At 40.4% G+C, this 15,301-nt stretch overlaps 1 protein-coding gene across 4 annotated transcripts in view; it reads right to left on the bottom strand.

Annotated features, from left to right (window-relative positions):
• The window catches only part of Col24a1 (collagen type XXIV alpha 1 chain), a 240,113-nt gene that overhangs the window by 135,575 nt on the left and 89,237 nt on the right, over positions 1-15,301 (bottom strand). For all 4 annotated transcript variants that reach the window (XR_009058690.1, XM_057794063.1, XM_057794064.1 and 1 more), the window contains exons 21-22: positions 5,996-6,049; positions 4,300-4,344 (exon numbers count right to left, since the gene is read on the bottom strand). Coding sequence is in view for 3 of the 4 variants with exons in the window: in XM_057794063.1 (XP_057650046.1) it covers positions 4,300-4,344; positions 5,996-6,049 (99 nt within the window). In the remaining variant the exon portion in view is untranslated. The remainder of the gene's footprint in view (positions 1-4,299; positions 4,345-5,995; positions 6,050-15,301) is intronic.

Here is a 15,301-nt window from a genome sequence, read left to right as displayed (position 1 = left end):
TCAGTGAGGATGTTAAAATTTTAAATGTATATGCATACATGCATACATATGCATATGTACATGTATATGCATACATGTTATGTTAGGTAGTGGTAAATATGAAGGACAATAAATTAAACAGGAAAAGGACAGATCAACTCGTGTGAGAACTTTAGAAAATTTTCGTGGGCTTTCTATGGAAGATCTCACTGAGAAAGGGGCATTTGAGTATAGAGTTTAAAAAGGAGCAAACTATGTGGACATGACAGGGAACAACATTCTAGATACAGGCAAAAGTACTTTAGGAAAACTATATGGAATACCGGCACAACCATGAGCGTTGGGACCATTTGGAGTCCTGGCTTCCAGCTGCTCTTCCCTGCTAGAGATCTTTACTTTCCTTCTGATTTGAGTTACTGAAAGCTGTGTCAAATTTGTTTACTAGCTCTGCTTCACAAGCATGTGTTGCCTTGCCTTGAGGATCAGAGGATAAAGTTTTCACCTGTTGGCCCACTTGACCGTTGGGTATATAAGCCTCTATGGTGCTATTGAATAAAGGGCTTCTTACCAGTGACTAGAGGTCGGTGTCTCTGTCTCCCTGTCTGTGTGTGTTTTTGTATGTTCCAACCTCCAGCCCCTAGCTCAGAAGCTCGCGACCTGTAGGTAGCGCATAGAGTGCAGACAGGCGTTGTGTGTTGCATATGAGGAGTCGATATGACTGGAGTAGAGATGCAGGAGGAGCAGCTGAGTCAGAAGATGAGTCAAGAAGAGAATGGGGACATGGGAAGCTGGGACATATAAATTCTACCAGGTTATCTGGCTTTTCTCGAGGCAGGAAGTCTTAAGTGTGGTTTGAGAAGAAATACAGTATAATCCATGTTTGGCAGGATCTCCTTGACGCAAGGACAGAAGAGTAGACTATAAACAAGAGTCTACAGCAACCATCCTGTGAGGTCTGCTGCAGTATGGACCAGGGTTGCCGCAGAGACAGCTGAGAGAAACGGTCAGACTCAGGATATGATGACAGAGCCTCAGGTGCTGCTTGTGATTCACGTAGGGAATGTGAGAGAAGAGAAGAAGTTTCACTATGAACTTGGTGAAATAAAGTTTCTGGGAAAAATCCACTTGCATCTGGACCTTCTGTGGAGATGGTTAACTGATTAGACGGTGTCAGTGATGGTGGAGAGTCTGGAATGTGGCAGGCGTAGAGCCAAAATACCGTGGGCTAGTTTTCAGTCCCTTTCCTTAGCCATGGTTGCCTTCCTCTGACGAGGTAAGGCTTTTGGAATGTATGGAGAGCTAGCTTCCACCAACCAAAGGGCCAAGAATGTGGTCAGATGATACCCGAGACTCATAGCTGCAATTTTCCTGCTTTTCTGGAAAGTACCTATCTGACCAATGTTTCCACAAGTGTGATTGCCAAGTGTTGTGATTTAAAATTGTCCTTTGTTCTGCTACCATACAAACTTTATGGAACTATTACTGTATCAGAACACAGAATTTAAGGCATCCTGAATCTGTGTTCCTGGGCGTGGTCACTTAGATTGGGCTCCAAAGTAAACTCTTATTCTTTTGAGATGATGGTTGAGTTCTTGTATTGACAACTAAATATTTTCAGTTTGAGTAACTGAATAATTGAAATAAAAGGACCCTAAGAAGAGGCTGGAATGCAAATTAGAAGTTGAGTTTTGGACATTTTAGTCAATATGGCCGTTAGACACCTCTGTACAAAGTTCATCCAAATATGGTGTTCTAAAAGTCAGAAGTGATATTTCAATTGCTCAGACATGTGGATTTGTCTAGGAAGCAGTGAGGACTACCGGGAAAGAAAAGTTTATATACCAAGCCTTAGGATTTTCTAAAAATTTGAAATTGAAGAAATTAAGATAATAGGAAATTTGATGCCAGTGATCTAGGAAGAAAATCATGTAAATAAATAAAATGTTTTCTAGGAAACAGTTGATTTTAATAAAGTTTCAGGGACATGAGTATTGATGATGATGAGATAATGAGGGCTGGGAAATGACTGGTGGATTTGGTAACGGAAGCACTGATCTATCTGCCATTGGCGTGGAAGTGCTGGGGACACAAGTGACTTACACAGAGGGAGTTACTGAGATGAGAGGAACAGAGGAGCCCTTGGAAGAGACAGCAGCCCACGCATGTTCTACTTTTACTTTTAAGGTGGAAGAATGGTAGGTCTGTCTGCTGGTGAGAATGGTCCGCTATCCGGAAAACGAAAAAGATATCAGAAGTAGAGAGTTAGACGGGAGAATTGCGGGATGGATGTTTGGAATCACCAAAAGAACACACTGGAATGGAAAGTGAAACTGAAAATCCTGATTTTACTGAGATCAACGGACTGTTTCTTCACAGAACAAGACAAACGGCAGAGTGAAAAGGGACAGAGCAGAAAAGAGAGTATGCAATAAATGGCAGACAATTGGGAGACTATTCGATTAAAAGGGAAGGAGAAAGAGAAGGCGAAAAATGAGGATGACATGGAAGTAAACTGTTACAGAGAGCAAGTTATGAAATAGTAACTTAGAAACAAAAGAATAAGTGGGCAAGAAAATAGAATATAATCAAACTGATAATGTTGGAAGCCTGGTAGTGAGCATATGGAGTCACGATGAAGATGAGGAAAAATGGCAAACACCGGAGTAGGTGTGGGTAACCACAGATTCGGATTCTATTCGTTAGGAAGAAAGAGCAAGAGAAATAGGATGCTGGCTGGGGAATGAGAGCTTGTGATTGGAAATAAGAATATGCCAGACCAAGAAAAGGGTGTGACTCCCATACCTGGCTCCATAAAATAATGTTTAGCCCTGAGATGGAACAGTCTCACCAGCCTATCCTCTCAGGACTGAAAAACAAGCGGAGGACTTCCAGCTATCCCTGGGCTTCTGTCTAGACTTGAACCTGACCCTACTCCTGCCCTAGGACCTGAGTCAGCCTTTCACCTGAATATAGAATCACAAATTTAGCTAGGTGAAATCACTTCATTTTTCTGATATTGACAGTTTTTCAGCAATCCATTTTAACTAAACCTGCTTGGAAAGTACCATAAAGGAAACATTCCTTCTTGTTCTCACTGAAGCACCCCAGGACAGTATAGAATATCAGACTAAATCTACACTGTAAACAATCGCCACTGGAGCAGAAACATCTAGAGTCTTGAAACCAAGCCATTCTGGATGTGGCGATGGCATTGACACATGGCTCCATTTAAGCTCAGCACAGTTTTTTTTTTTGTTTTTTTTTTTTTGTTTTTTTGATGGGAGTAGCCCTGAAAATATAGCATTAAAACCTTATTTTCTTTTTAAAAACTGTTTTATTGATTTTTATTGAGCTCTATTTTTTTCTCTGCTACTCTCCCTGCCTTTCCCTTCCTCCCATTCAACCTTCCCCCAAGGTCCCCATGCTCTCAATTTACTCAGGAGATCTTGTCTTTTTCTACTTCCCATGTAGACTATATGAAAATAAGATTTTAGACTTACATAGATCTAAAACCTTATTTTCATATAATATCTTGCAGATTTTTCAGCCTTGGGTTGATTCATGTAATACGCTGTCAGCCATCCTAGTTCCCAAATTGATGCTTAGCCAACAGAAGGGAAATAATACAGGATAGTATAGAGTACGGTTCTCTTGTTTTCTAGGGAAGTTAAAAAAAACAAAACAAAACAAAAAAACTTTGGTATTCCTGGGAACCCTTCAAATAATTTACCACTGGGGAAAGTGATAAGTTATAATTAACAATATGATCAATGGGTCGAGGATTTAGCTGGGTAGTAGAATGCTTACTTAGCAAATTCAGGGTCCTGGGGTCAGCCCTCAGTGCTGGGAAAAATGTATCTCAGGAAAAACCCCGTTACCAGCTTAATTTAGCCTGGGGGGATTTTAGGATCCTAATGGTTCTAACTGTTGCCCTTAGTTAGTAATTAAAATACTATACTCTTAAAAGCAAAAAATTATTTTAATTAATTAATTTTAGAGGGCATATACATTATATTTTTCTTCAGCAAACATGAGACAAAAAGTTTCTCTTTACCAAAAATTATATGACTCAATTTTATAATTAAAAATATTAATCTTTTTTAGATTAAATTTTGAGATAATATAATTCCAACACTTCTCCCTTCCTTTTCCTCCTTCCCAACCTCCCGTTGAGACAAGGTCTTTATACCCGAGGCTAGCCTGGGACTTGTTATTATGCCCAGGTAGACCTGTGCTCAGGATCTTCTGGCCTCCTCCCTAAGGACTAAAGTTGCTAGCATGCCACCTCACAGGGTTGTGCACCATTCTTGGGATACTTGCCATTGGTCCTAGTTCTCCAAAGGGTCCAACTGGTCCTTCTTCTCCCTTAAAAACAAATCAGAACAATTCATGGCCTAAAATAGTGTATAAAAATAGAAATCTTTATTCTTTGTATTTATTCTGAAATCTGAACCTTGCTAGGGAATGCGACAAAAATCCCGCTACAACTCTGTTATTCCATAATCCAACCCTCCCATGTTTTAATATTTTGGCAATTAGGCCACCTCAAAGGGAACATATACCCATGGATTGTTTTTCAAGTTGAGGGATGACACATGTTATATACAGGAAATTAGGAATGGAGGAGCTTAAAGGAAAAGAATCACTGAATCATTAAAGATCATCTCTAATCTGTTGGTTACACTGAAGTGCAACTCTGCTCATCACAGATAAAAACAACACAAATATTTACGGTATTTTTAACAATCACTATACAGAACATGGTCTAGGCCCATTTGGTACTTAATTCATTCATCTATCCTCTCTCCTTCCCTTTCCTCCTCTTCCTGCTTCTTCTAAGAAAGTCTGTTGACTTTCCATGGGAGCCCTTACCTGTTGGGAGGAGTGAATTGGGGGGGGGGGGCTGAGAGGGGAAGAGGGGGTAGCAGGAGGAGGGGGCAGGGATGGAAAACTGTGGATAGAATGTAAAATGAAATTTAAAAAAATAAATTAAAATTAAAAAAGATTGAGTCTGCTCTATAGCCCAGACTGGCCTCAAACTTGTGATCCTCCTGAACCATCAGCTTCACAAGTGATGGGATCACAGGTGCTGCTGCCGTGCTTGACTCAACGCACAAGTTTTTTGTTTGTTTGTTTATTTTGTTTTGTTTTGTTTTGTTTTGGCTGGCCTCGCACTCACAGAGATCTTCCTGACTCCACCTCCTGAGTGCTGGGATTAAAGGCGTGAGCTACCCCCGCCTAGCTAAATGCACAAGTTTTTAAATTTTAGTCTTGTCTGAGACTCTAACCACACAAAACACATCAGTTTCTACCCAAATTGTGCTTGTTGTCAAACACTGTATTTTTACCTAGTTTACAACCACATCCTAGAGTCAAATGAGCTATAATGCCACAAAATGTAAACATCTGGTGCCTTCTTTTAAGGGTCAAAACTGAGTGGTGGGAAGAGACGGGAGACAAGCATAATCAGAGATAAGCAACTTCTAGGCATTGTTTTCTAACAAGAAATAAAAGGCAAGTATGCTCCATTTTCAAGTACATTGAGGAAATACACTGCTTTTTTCCACTTTTAGATGAATAGTTGGTGTTGTCATGTAGGTTACTGCTCTTGACAGCATGTGTAGGCTTCCTCAGTGTCATGTGCCTTAAATATTTCATAAACAGACATTTTGCTCAATCCGCAAGTCAATTAAATACAATTTATTAAGTCACAAATATAATATAGTCACAAGTACTAAATATGAAATCTAGCAATATACGTTTCATTCTGGATTCAGATTCTTCAACATTCCATTGGGGACCACTGAAAAAAATCACCTAATGAGTTCAGAACTCTATAAAATGATTCCAAATTTTATCCTGTAAGTGCCAACATAAATAATTTGAAACCCATTACAGCAAAAATTGTTCACACTAAGCAAATTCTTTTCATTAAGCAAAAACTGAAGTGTAACAAAAATAAAAAAGGGAAATTCTACCGAAAAACTTGCTGACTAGACATTGGTTTCCTCCATACCTGGGTTCCTTTGAGTCCTGGAGGCCCAGGGGGCCCTCTGCTTCCAAGCTCACCCTAGAAAATCAACATAAATACAGAAGAGGAAAATTATAAAAATGTTAATCCATTAGAATTTTTATCAGCCAGCGTTACCACAAAGCTGGGGATGCTATTTGGTACCATTCATTTCTCATTAAGAGTTAGCAGTCAAAATGAGATGAGAGGGAAGCTGAGCAAAACCTACCAAGTATCTAGACCATGGAGAAATGCGAGGAATTTACTTTTAAACAACATGTTAAGGCTCAAATAGTTTGTTCAGTTTCTTGTTTTTCAACTTTCAGATACCTTTTCAGACAAAGTTTTTCAAATTTAAAGCGATCGGCCTAACTGTTATTCTGACAGTATATGTACACATTACAGAAAGTGTCCCAGAAGTCTGCTGAGAGACTGGTAGACTGTGACATTTGTTATTCTTACCCCTTCGTTCATGCTGTTAAAATGAGAAGGGCAATTTGCAGAAGAAGTGAACTTCATCACCAGGAGTTTTAAGACTTTAAATTCTCTTGTTAATAATAAAACACATTAAAACGCAATTGTTCTCTGAATGAAAACTTGTTCAAAATAACTAAATACATATGATCTTCCTGTCTACCTAACATCATACAACATCTACTCACCGTGACATTTTTCTTTAGATATTTTGTTGGAAATATGCAATGTGTCAGAACAGCTTCAGGTAAAACCTTCCTAAAAATTTTATTTTGCATAATTTCTTATAATGTTTCTATAATAATTCAAAAGGTTTTTTAAAAAATCTAATTTTCATTGTCATAAATAACTACATGGAGTCGAAGAATAAATGTGCTCAGGATTTTTAGTTTTGGAATTCATCAGTGACGAGATCTTTCTGTAGACCTTGTTCTTTGTTGGCCATGTCTTCATGTAAATAAGAAATGGGAAATGGTTGGTTACCTCCAATATATGCATTCTTGCAGGTTTGTTGACATCAATGTTACCAGTCAAGAAACTATGACCCTTATGCTAGTTACACAGTTTTTAATGGACTCTCCTGCTTACCAGAGGAAAGGATGGGCTAGGGAGTGGCAATGAGGATATGCTAATTTATGTCAGCCGAAAATAATAATGCATTTATGGTCAAAATCACTTTAATTTTCCACATTTGCTTTCCTTGACCTTAGAGTTTGGGGTTAGATGTTTCTAGCCCTGGAAATAATGGTTAAGGTGCAACTGTGACTGCATTTAGTTGCCTTCTTCAACATTCCTACAGACAGAGAGAGGTTTAGTGGTGAGCAAGGTTGTCTTTTGTAGAAACAGGAAAAAAACACTAAAAGTCACACAGAACCACAAAGGACCCTGAAAGTACAAAGTCTTGGAAAGAAAAATGAAGCTGCAATTGTCATGTTTCCTAATCTTAAAATACCACATAACGATGGCAAAAGCACCAAACTGATCAAGCTGCCATAAGAACATGCAAGATTTAGGACAATAGAATAGAAAACATAGAGAGAACCCTGTCAAGTCTTCTTTTTTTTATATATTAATTAATTTATTTAATTATTAAAGATTTCTGCCTCTTCCCCGCCACCACCTCCCATTCCCTCCCCCTCCCCCAATCAAGTCTTCCTCCCTCCTCAGCCCAAAGAGCAAGCAGGTTTCTCTGCCCTGTGGGAGGTCCAAGGACCACCCACCTCCATCCAGGTCTATTAAGGTGAGCATCCAAACTACCTGGGCTCCCACAAAGCCATTACATGCAATAGGAACAAGAACCCATTGCCATTGTTCTTCAGTTCTCAGTAGTCCTCATTGTCCATTATGTTCAGCGAGACCGGTTTTGTCCCATGCTTTTTCAGACCCCGGCCAGCTGGTACTGGCATAAAAACAGAGAAGTCGACCAATGGAATAGAATAGAAGACCCTGACTTTAGCTCAAGTCTTCTTTGTATAGATTCTATACAACGAAAAAAGGGCCGTCTCTTCAACAGTGTTGAGAAAACTGGTTATCACAGGATGAAACTGAGCCCCCATTTCATTCCTTACTACAGCAAGCTAAAATGGACTAAAGACTTGAATATGAGATCTCAAACCATAGTTCATACGCAATAAAAGATGGTCAGAACACTGCCGATGACAATAACATGGATGTGACACAAAAGAACAAGCAAAAAAAGTTCAAACAAGGAAGCCAGATGATCTCGTACTGAAGGCTTGTGGGCCAGGAAGATAATGACCGATGTACTGAAAAGGCAACCTACAGAAGGAAGAAAATGTCTGCAAGCCACATAGCTGCTATTGAACTAAATCACAAAATGTGTAAGAGACTCTTACCCAATTGCAAAGACCCAAACAGCCAAATTGTAACTAGGCTGTTAGAGACCTAATGTCTAGATTTGATGACACACCAGTTACAATAGTCAAGAGTCTTGTTACTCTATTGTCCATTGATGGGTAAGAAAATGTGTTGTGCTAGGCTCTGGTGGCACACTCCTTTAACCCCAGCACTCAGGGAGGCAGAAGTAGGTGGATCTCTGTGAGTTTGAGACCAGCCTGGTCTACAAAAGCTAGTTCCAGGACAGGCTCCAAAGCTACAGAGAAACACTGTCTTGGGAAAAAAGAAAGAAAATGTGTTATATACAAACAATGCAATTTTTAGCTTTAAAAAGAAGGAAGTCTTGTCACATGCTTCAAGATGAATGAATGAACCTTGAAGACATTATGCTAATGAAATAAGCCAATCACACAACAGCAAATACTTCAGGATTCAACTTATATGAGGTACATAAGGTACACAAAACCACAGAAGTCTGTCATCCATTGGCCTTGCCTGGGACTGATGTGAGGAAGAGTTGGTTTAAAATGGGTGCTTTCCTCAAGCAAGAAGAGAAAGTTCTGGAGATCCGCCTTAGAACAATTTACTATACACCCATAAACCCATTACAAAGATGGACTCTACACTGTAGGTGTGTGCAACGCCCACATGCTTGTACACACACACACAATTTTCTACAGGTTTTTTGGGGGGATTTTTTTACCTCAGGTTTTTATTTTTTATATTTTGTATATGTCACAATCCATTTCCTCCCCTTTTTTGACAGGACAGATCTCTTTCTGTCACCCATGCTGTGTTCTTACCATAATTATTATAAAAAAGCTCTCTGTCTCCACTTGGCTAAATCCAACCTATTCAATGCTAATCCCAGTTTATCTGTGAATCTCTAGGAAACCTGAGCACACCGACTATTTCCTCTTCTAAAACTCCTAGCTACTCACTTCTGTGCTGCCTAGTAATTGTGCTTTGGAGTTTTCCTATGTGGAAGACATGTTTCTAGAAGATTATAAGTTCCTAGTACAGAGAAGACCACGTCTAAATCTTGTTTCCTAGTTACTGCTTAATATATTGCAAACAGTTAACACAGACCAAAAAACTGCTCAATATACAAGCTCAATAAATGTTTCTCAGCTGACTAAACACAGCCTAGAGAACAGAATGGTTAATACAAAAATATGTATATAAAATCTTGATTTAGTGGATGGACTGTAGATATTCAGGGCTGAGTTGAAGTGATCTATGAGAGTAATCTGGAGCCATGCATCTTTCCTTACCAATCTGACTTCCCCACAAACAGATAAACATATGGCATACTGGAGTGGGTCAAGGCAAGAGCTATTTCCACATATTACACAACACAATCTCACAAATGGTGGGGCTCCTCTGCAAGCTTATGGAGACTGTAACACAAGACACAGTAACAGCTGGCTTCCACATTCCTAATTCCTTAGCCAAAGTAGCAACAGAAGCCATTGAAGCAACAAATACAGTATTCCTGTGTTTACTGAAGAGCGGAGGATATTTATCAGATACTCTTACAGCAACACAAGCCCTTGGAGCAACAGACACAGTATCTGTGCTTACTGAAGAGTGGAGGGTATTTATCAGATACTCTTACTTTCTGCAGAGACCAGCAGAAGATGCGGATTAACTGATGTTATGGTATTCTTGAAAACAGATTGTCAAATTGAGTGTCCCAGGAAGGCTTACTGAGGAATGTTTGTGTACAAACACACACACACACACCCGAGAGAGAGAGAGAGAGAGAGAGAGAGAGAGAGAGAGAGAGAGAGAGAGAGAGAGAGAGAAAGAGAGAAAGAGAGAGAGAGACTCCAGAGACAGTAGAAATAACTGGCACACGTTTGCAATCCAGGTTTGGGGTTTTTAGTCAACTGGCAGAAAATTAAGAGAAAATAAAAGGCTTATTTAGAGTTCTTTCCCTAGAAAGAATCTTCCCTTTTGCTGAATAGAACAACCATTTTCTTTCAAATACAGTGTGCATGGTTTCATTTCTTTTAAAAATACTTATTTATGTTTATTTCATGTTTACAGGCGCTTGCCTACACTATGTATGCAGATCAAACATGTGCACCTTGTGCTCAACAAGAACACAGAGGGTCTCAGATGCCCTGGAACTTGACTTACACGTGGTTGTTAACCACCATATGGGTGCTGGGTATAAAACCTGGGTCCTCTGCAAGAGCAGCAAGTGCTCTTAGTCCCTGAGCCCTCTCTCCAACACTTACATGATTTTCTTGATGACTATATCATTCAGTTTTAGTAATTTACACTATTCCCACTTCCTAAACAAGACATGAAATAAAAATCAAAAAAGTTTAAGGATGCTTCTATGATAGGATATACATTGCTGAAGAGACACATCATACTTATGATATAAGTATGTTTGACTTTGTTTTTCCTATTTCTAGAAAAATTTCAAGACAAAGGAGAAAGACCAAGAATATAGATAAAATAAGATCTCTAATTCTTAAAACACAATCATATTATTTTTACTATTACATTTTCTAGTTCTTTTGATAAAAATTGTGGTGCCTAAAAGTCATTAAATGTCAGTAATGTATATAAATTAGTCACACATTGTTGGTGTTAATGAATCTATAACTTCATATCTACCAAATAAATACATTTTGAAAAAAAATACTCCAAAAAGCAACAATTACTCATTGCCAGTTTCTACCACTGGCCTAGCTTTCAGGCCTTTGGTCAACTTAAAAAGGTGTGTGTGTGTGTGTGTGTGTGTGTGTGTGTGTGTGCGCGCTAAGACATGCATGTGGAAACCAGAAGAGAGCTCGTGGGAGTTTGCTCTGTCCTTTGTGCATCTGGTGTGTGATTGAGCCTGGGTTTCCATGTTTGGTGTCAGGTGTCTTTACCTCCTGAGCCATCTGGAAGGACCCCTGACCCTTTTTAACATTTTTCTCCACTACTTTATTTTATTTACGAGTGTGTGTGTGGGGAGGGCGGTCCTGTGTTTCTGTATGTGTACCATGAACGCACAGGTACTGGAGGAGGCAGAAGGTGACATCAAATTCTGTAAAGTTGCTACAAGTGGTTGTGGGTGCTGAGGACGGAACCTGAGTTCTCTGCAAGAGCAGCAAGTGCTCTCACCTGCTGAGCCAGCTCCTGGCCCCCATTTTTAACACTTCAGTTGTAAGGCTAAAAGAACTGCCTAGAACAAACTTCTTAAGATGACCATTGCAGCCATATTAAAGAGGTCAGCTGACTTTAGTTCTTTTCTCCTCCACCAAGCAAGTGAAGCAGAATCACAAACTGAAGTACACTATGGATCTTCACCAAGTATGGCATTCACCCTAACATGTCAAGGTCACCGATTATCTCCTGATTTCTAAAGATAGAATCTGTTGCTCAACCTTTGAGTCTCTCACAGCATACAACCAACCCTTTTAAATAATTTATTTATTTGTTTATGTGTATATATTGTATGTGCACCTGCATGAGTTTATCTGCACCATATATGTGTGGGAACCCACAGAAGCCAGGAGGGGGCATAAGGTTCCCTGTAACTAAAGGAACTGGCCATTGTAGGCCGCCACTAGGGTGCTGGGAACTGAATCTGGGTCCTCTGCAAGAGTAGCCATCTTTCTTAGCCATTCACCCGTTTCTCCAGCCCATGTCATTCTTTTATATCATACTTTCTTTTATAGTAACTTTTTATCTTCCTTGCTAAATTAGAACTCTGTCCACAAGAGGTATTGTAGTTATGCAATGGTTACTATTTCACATTTACTACCTGACATAAAAGGCAGCTCAATATGAATTGAATGAATGAACAAATAGATGCTCATGTTCAGGTTCCTAAGCAGGGAAAGGCTGGAGTAGACAGGAGACACCTTAACGCAATTCTCTATACTATCTGTCTCTCTTACCTTCTTAGTTCTACGTTTTACCTTGGTTTACTGATAGCTATTATTTTATGTGTCAAAGTAAGTACCTAGTCATACCCATCCAGATCTTCAAATTCTCCCAGGTTCCCTATTTAAATTCCCCTTTAAAGTTCAACAACAAGAAACCCAAATCAAAGTCTTGGTTTTACCTCCTCTCTCTCTCTCTCATCACATGCCTCTAGTTATCAAATTACCTTTTTTTGTCTTTTTTATATCTATCTTTAAAGTGACTTTCACCCATATCTAGTCAATAAAATCAGGTTTAATACATGGTGATAGTTGATTGGTAAAAGTTTTTCAGGAACACAGACAGGGGAAAATAGCTAACTTAGATATTGACACCGTTGTATGTGATACTCAGATGATGAATGTGAACGAAGGTTACATCCTGATGAAAGAAGCTATGAAATTTGAACAAGCATGGTTTGTTAATCTATAGAGTTTGGCAGGAATGATGTTTCTGAGAAGCAATGATCAGTGTGAGGGTATGCTGCCAGTTAGGGTCAGAGTGCAGAGAACCATGCGTTAAAGCAAAGACAAGCAAGTCTTGGACGTGCACTGCCAATATCGTAAGGATTCAAGCAGCGGCAGGCTGTGATGTATACTTTCCACAGATTTTTCCTCTGGCGTCGTCACTGTGGGTTTGAAGGGATGCCAGGATGGAGACAGGGAGAGTAACTGGAGGTCTACCCCACTAATCCTGGATAGAAATTGAAGAGGGCCTAGGCTACAACACTGGCAGTGAACACGGTTTCAAAAGTAAAGCGGGGAAATTTTGAGTCAAGGAGAAATGGTAAAAGGTTATAATTGATGGCCCAACGCTGTGCTGCTCAGAACTCCGGAGAGGAGTTGATGCAAAGCATATGTGGGGCGCATACGTGCAGAGGAGCACTTCACAGCTGTGGAAGGAAGTGAAGGATGGCTGCACCGAGGGATGTTGGTGGGTGGCAGGTGAGGCTGCCAGGTAAAACACAGGATGGGCACTCACATTTGAATTTCAGATAAACAAGGAGCGACATTTAGTTTAAATATTTTCCAAACACTGCTGCTCCATTCCCTCACAAGTTTCCCTTCCTCGAATGTCACACATCCCACTTGTCCGCCTCACAAACTCCTCGTTCATCACGTCGGTTCAAGTGTCACCTTTCCGGCAACTGTGCATCCCTTTCGCTGTGGTTATGACAAGGGTTTCCATGCTTGTGTAGACTGTGCAGTTCTCTGTGGTGTGTGTGTGAGCTAGAGGATGCTGTTGGGTATCTTCTTTAATCATGTTCCACCTTATTTTTCTTTGAAATATGGTCTCTAGCTGAACCTGGAGATTGCCAATTGGCTGGGATGGTTGGAAATGAGCCCCAGGTGTTCCTGTTTTTCTATCCCACCCAAGTTATTCTATGGGCATTGGGGATCTGAATTTTCCTGCGTGTGCATCAGAGACTTTATCCAGAATACCATCTCTCCAGTCCCCAGCTTGTAAAACTCTTGAAAATGTGGACTGGGACTTTCAATTTAGGGTCTAGCACAGGGGCTCCCACCTGGGAGTCACCCAATAAATGTTTGTTAAATGGATAAATGTTCAATTTCAGATTCCTATTATTTCCCCAGGCCTATCCCCACTAGTACGTCCTGTGCTCTGGCCTAGTCTGGTGAATCTGATCTCTTAAATGGGAGCCTCATGCACTCACCCCATCCTCAGATAGAGCGTGGGATCCATACCTAGTGCTCAGACAGTCTGAGAACCCCCATCCTGTGCCTTCTTTACCTCTAGACTTGGACAAGGAAGTACATCCAATGCTTGTCTGGCACCTCCCTTATTAATTCTTATAACGAAAAAACCTATTATTATTATTATTATTATTATTATTATTATTGCTGTTGCGCTTTCTCTTGTTCTCTCTCTCTCTCTCTCTTTCTCTCTCTCTCTCTGTGTGTGTGTGTGTGTGCGTGTGTGTAGGAGGCCAGAGGCATTGGATTACCCCTACAGCTAGAGTTATAGGTCACTATAAGTTACCCAATATGGGTTTGTGGGTTCAAACTTGGGTTCTCTGTAGGAGCAGTACATGTTCTTAACCAACTGCTGAGCCATCTCTCCAGCCCACTGCCTAGATTTCTGTAGTTCCTCTACACTGCCTTCAATTTCCTCCTAGTTTAAACTATTCTTTAAGTTGACTTAAGGGCTATCTTCTAAAGACACAAACCAGATGGTGTATTTGCTACTTAAATATCTTTGATTAGTCCCTGATGCCTGTAAGATAAAGTAGACACTGTAGTCTGATCATGAGTGTTCCCAACTATGTGATCCCCAAGCTAAGTGGTGAAGAACTCAGACTCAGCAGTCACCTCTTGGTTAAAACCCTAGTGATGCTCTTTTATAGTTATGTGTCTGAGTAAATATCTTCTTTTTCTATTTCAAAACGTTTGTTCATGGCATTCACACGTATGTTCCTGTATATGCCATGATGAACATGTGGGTGGAGGAAGAAAACTTTTGTGGATTTGTTCTTTCCTTCCACCATGAAGGTTGGGAGCTCACACGCTGGTGGTCAGGCTTTGTGCCGTTCCAACTAAGTCTTCTCTGTCCCTTACGGGACTGTCTTAAGATCTGTGGCATTTGTAAATGAGGGTACTGTCTACCTGATAACATTATGTAAAACCAAAGTAATCTCATTTCAGTAAAACATGGCATGGTATCATCCAACAACACAGCACACAGACAGACACAGCTGTTATGAACATCTGTCCAGCCCTCACTGCCCACTTCTCTCTCCACCTACACTCACTCTTTCCACTTGACCTCTTTAACTCCCCTACCCTCCCGTTCCAGACTTGGTCACTCCACGGCTCTATTTCTATACTTGGTGATGATGGCCAGCCTGCATGGCACCTGGGGCATGCTTTGATGCTGAATTCCTGGCATACACAGAGCAGCATCCTTGTGCACACACAGTAGCAGCAGGAATTGGGGTGAGGATGCTCCTGTGTCACGTCAAGGCTCTGGGGCACCACAGCTTTCTTACATGGAAGAACAGGCATTTTATCAGTGCCGAAACCTTCCGGTCCT

Source organism: Chionomys nivalis, chromosome 18 (genome assembly GCF_950005125.1).
Source record: "Chionomys nivalis chromosome 18, mChiNiv1.1, whole genome shotgun sequence".
NCBI classification, from domain to species: Eukaryota; Metazoa; Chordata; class Mammalia; order Rodentia; family Cricetidae; genus Chionomys; species Chionomys nivalis.
The sequence above is the reverse complement of the archived record's forward strand: the minus strand, read 5'-3'. Positions and strand labels throughout refer to the sequence as shown.